This window comes from Belonocnema kinseyi, chromosome 3 (assembly GCF_010883055.1).
Source record: "Belonocnema kinseyi isolate 2016_QV_RU_SX_M_011 chromosome 3, B_treatae_v1, whole genome shotgun sequence".
In the NCBI taxonomy this organism is placed as follows: Eukaryota; Metazoa; Arthropoda; class Insecta; order Hymenoptera; family Cynipidae; genus Belonocnema; species Belonocnema kinseyi.
The window spans coordinates 152763526-152768211 of NC_046659.1; the positions used below are offsets into that span (position 1 = coordinate 152763526).

Here is a 4686-nt window from a genome sequence, read left to right on the forward strand (position 1 = left end):
GAAAATTTGTATTTTTTCATCAAAATTAGTTTCAGGTTATCTTAACGTTTTTCACAGGAAATTTGTTTTTTAACAAAATACATCGGATTTTGAATATTTAGAAGCTTTGTACAATTTTGTAGTATGTTAGTGATTTTCGTGAAAAATTGGTATTTAAAATTTTTACAAATTAGATCTAAAAGAATGTTACAACCTTCAAAATTTTTTATTTGAGTTATTTTAGCCGTATTTGTAAATAGTAGGTTATTCTTATATTTTTGAGCGGAAAATTGATATTTTTTATCCATACAATATTCAGGGTGGCCGCTGGACCGGGAAACCGGGAAATGACAGTAAATTTTTTTTATCGGGAATTTTACAAATTTGTAGAAGAAAAATCTGCCCACGTTCGATTTTAACAGTTTTTAAACAATTAGTGGAATTGTTATGGTTTTCAATTATGTCCTTATTTAGCTTACAATGCGTAATTCAACATTTTTTTACTTAAAATTTTTTTTTGCTAAGCTTACATTTTTGATTTAAAGAATTTTTAAATGCTTTCTTGAAGACTGGACAAATAGAAAATAAAAGCCTTTGATGTTGAAAATTTTTGATAAAAAACATTTTTATTTAATAAATAAATTTGTTTAAATTGTTGTATACTTTAAGTAATAAAAGGTGAACAAAAACGATTTGACAAACCGATTTTAAATTAGATCAAAATTTAAGAATTTTCAGATTTTAACGTTAAAACTTAAACTGTCTTTTTTTTTTAAATTAGTCTTCTGGTTCAAAAACTAATTTCCTTGTTTGAAAATCCACCTTTTTAGTTGAAAATTTGTTTATTCCAATTACATATTCATAATTTTTGTTTGAAAATTCTTTACTTTGGTTGAAAATTGCTTTGTTTTTTTTTTTATGGAAAATTAAAAATTTGTTGAATTATTATTAAAATTCATGGATTTTAGAGAAAATTCAATAAATTATTGATTATGTTTTTAGTATTACTTAATTGCATTAAAGGAAATTTTTATTTAAGTCTTAGTGATTAAAAAAATGTGAACGTCTGAATGAAACTTTATAAACTATTTTTAACTTAAAATTCACTTCGTAATGATATATTCTTAATTAAAGGCTGTTATTAAATTTAAAATATTGTTTCAGTCTAAAATATTCAATTTTGAACCCATTCAATTTTAAATTTTTGAAATAAGAAGATTAATTATTGAATATTAAGCCATTTTTGACTTTTCATTTAAAACATTTAAATTGAAACAAATTATTTAAAATGAAACAATTTTAAACTGAATTGTTTGACATAGAAAGCCTGGGATCATTAAAATTTCGAAGATCCTTTAAACTTGAAACTTTACAATTTTAATTGTTGTATTTGAAAAATACTTAATTTGTGAGTGAAATTTTTAAATTTTGATGTATAATTTACAAATGAAAATTTTTAGAAAAAATTTGAGTAATTTTAAGAGATATTTAGAAGTTTTAAAAAGATCTTAAGAAAATTTTTGAATTATTTTGAAGCCTTTCGAAATTCTTGAAAAGGATCTAATTTTTTTGTTTAAAATCAGCGAAAATTTACATTTTGTTTTATGTTAGGCTATCGTTTCAAGTTTTACATCAAGTTTGAATCTTTTCAAAACTTCTACATATCTCTTAAAGTTACTCAAATTTCCCCTGCAAATAATAAATGTCCAATTGTTATTTATACACCCAAATTCTAAAGAATTTTCTAAAAATTTCAGGATTATCTGAAAATTATATAAAAAGTTCAATTAATTTTGACAGATATTTAGAAGTTCTGAAAAAATTTCCAAAATAATTTTTAATTTAAAACCAATTTAAAACAACTTGTAGATTTTTCAAGATTTTAAAATAAAATTTGGAAGCCTTCCAAGGATGTTTAAACTATTTAAAAAGAAAATAATTGAATTTCTAATTTAAGAAAGGTTCAATTAATTTTTTATCAATTTTTCAATATTTGATCTTTCTAGCTTAAAACTCCTTAAAATTATATAATTTTGAAAATTTTAAAGTCCATTGATTGATTTTTTAATTTAGAGAATTACAAACGATAACGTGGATTTATATGTTTTTATATTGAAAATTGTTAGTACCTAAAATTTTATACGCGTAAATTATTGAGCATTTGAATACATAATTTTTTAATTAGAAACTTTTAAATTTCAATTTTAAAAGTTTAAAATTTAACAGTTCCGCTTAGAGTGCTTTCATTTAAAACTCGGTTTTTATTACCTCAAGTGGAAAATTGTTTGCCTTAGTGTTCCATTTTTTAAATGTCATTGACCGTGAAAAATGTTTTGGAACCGGGAAATGACCGGAAATTTACTTCGTCGATTAAAACGGCCGTCCTGAATATTGTAAAAAAATTATATATATTAATTCTGAAGTAAGAACATTAATTTCCACCAATTATCACAAATATTTCCTTTATTGCTTTTCTATTATTTTAGATAATAGATGCTGTGAATTACAAAAATTTTGTATCAATATTAATTTTTTATTCTAATTTAAAAATTGCATGAGCAAAAAAAATCGTCTTGGCTCGCGTGTTTGTTTTCTGATAATTATAAAATACGTAAGATAAGTAAAGTAACGCACTGTTTACAGGTTGTGTATCTATGTTATATTAAATTCGATTTTTTCTTATAAAAATATATATTTATTATAATTTATCTACTTTCTAGAGTTGCCTAATTTCTTATAAACTTGTTTCCTCTAAAATATTCTTTAGCATCACTGTAAAGCCAGAATTTCTAGTAAAAGTAATTTTTTTATTATTGAATAAAAAATTTATTGAATTGGCATGACAATTATCACTAATTAAAAATTAGGTCGAAAGAGGAAGTCTTCTCGTTTCGCGAAGAAGCTCAAGTTGTCGTGAAGGGGGACAATGTACCCAACCCGATTCAGCGTTTCGAGGAGGGTAATTTTCCACCATATGTGATGGAAGCCATCCGAAGACAAGGTTTTGACAAACCAACACCTATTCAAGCACAAGGCTGGCCGATTGCTCTCAGTGGAAGAGACCTTGTCGCTATTGCTCAGACTGGATCTGGCAAGACACTTGGAGTAAGTTCCCAAACAGTCAAAATATTGCCAGTCCTAATTTTATACATATATATAAAATTAGAATTATTCAAAGAAATATTCCAATTTAAATTATAAAAATTACAAAAGTTTTTAATTGTAAATTATCAAAAGCAATAACTCTTCTCACAATTAGTGACTTAAAAAAAACTTGAAAGTTGCATAATTTTAAATTATAATTGTCAAAATAAAAAAATCATAAATTTTAACCATTTACAATCCAAAAGTTCTACAATTTGGAATATTTAGAATTAAAAACTTGAATTTTGATTTCCAAATTAATCCAAATTTGACCATTTTTATTTATACGTCTTTAAAATTAAAGAGTTTTCAATTGCAACTCTTCGAAATGGTGGAACTTTGAATTTTACATCTTTAACATTAAAAATTAAAATTCAATTTTAAATATTTGAATTTGACCTATTCTGCAAAAATTGTTTAAAATTACATAATCTTTAAATTATCAATCTTGAAACATGAATAATTTACAATTCGAAATTTTTCAAATTCAAGAATTTCTACTGTAACTCTTCAAATTCGCAAACTTGTAATGGAAAATCAAGTTTTAATTGTAAATTTAAAAAAACATTCTTCAATTTTAAAGATTTTTTTAATAGCTCAATTTTGAAAATTGTATATTTAAAATTCTTTAACTTTAACTATTGTCAATTTAAAATTCTTCGAATTTAAGGATTGGCAATTTTAAATGCATCAATTTTAAATATTTCAAATTAAAGACTCTTTAAAATTTAAAGTGTGCAATGGAAAATAACTCTTCAAATTGGCAAACTTGTAATGGAAAATCAAGTCTTAATTGTAAATTTAAAAAAACATTCTTCAATTTTAAAGATTTTTTTAATAGCTCAATTTTGAAAATTGTATATTTAAAATTCTTTAACTTCAACGATTGTCAATTTAAAATTCTTCGAATTTAAGGATTGGCAATTTTAAATACATCAATTTTAAATATTTCAAATTAAAGACTCTTTAAAATTTAAAGTGTGCAATGGAAAATAACTCTTCAAATTGGCAAACTTGTAATGGAAAATCAATTTTTAATTGTAAATTTAAAAAAACATTCTTCAATTTTAAAGATTTTTTTAATAGCTCAATTTTGAAAATTGTCTATTTAACATTCTTTAACTGTAACGATTGTTAATTTAAAATTCTTCGAATGTAAGGATTGGCAATTTTAAATGCATCAATTTTAAATATTTCAAATTAAAGACTCTTTAAAATATAAAGTGCAATGGAAAATAATGCAATTTAGCATACATTTTTGGCATAGTTCAATTTTTCGAAATTAAAAATGATTAAATTTTGAAGATTTATGATTGAAATTTATTAAATTTTATATATTTGCAATTGGAAAAAAAAGGTTTAAAGTAAAAATTATTGTACCTTTTAATTTGAAATATTAAAAATTTGGAAGCCTTACCATTGAAAACTTCCATTGTGAAGATATAAATTACAATTTTTCACAATTTTTCATTCTAAAATTTCAAAACTGAAACATTTTCAATTTCAAAAATACAAAAAAAATTTTAATTTGGATGACTTTGTGGTTAAGAACTCATGCTTTGC

General features: G+C 23.0%; 1 protein-coding gene across 1 annotated transcript in view; it reads left to right on the top strand.

The window, feature by feature from the left end:
• The window catches only part of LOC117170070 (ATP-dependent RNA helicase dbp2-like), a 43750-nt gene that overhangs the window by 9143 nt on the left and 29921 nt on the right, over nt 1–4686 (top strand). The window contains exon 3 of the mRNA XM_033356592.1: nt 2847–3084. Coding sequence (XP_033212483.1) covers nt 2847–3084 — 238 coding nt within the window. The remainder of the gene's footprint in view (nt 1–2846; nt 3085–4686) is intronic.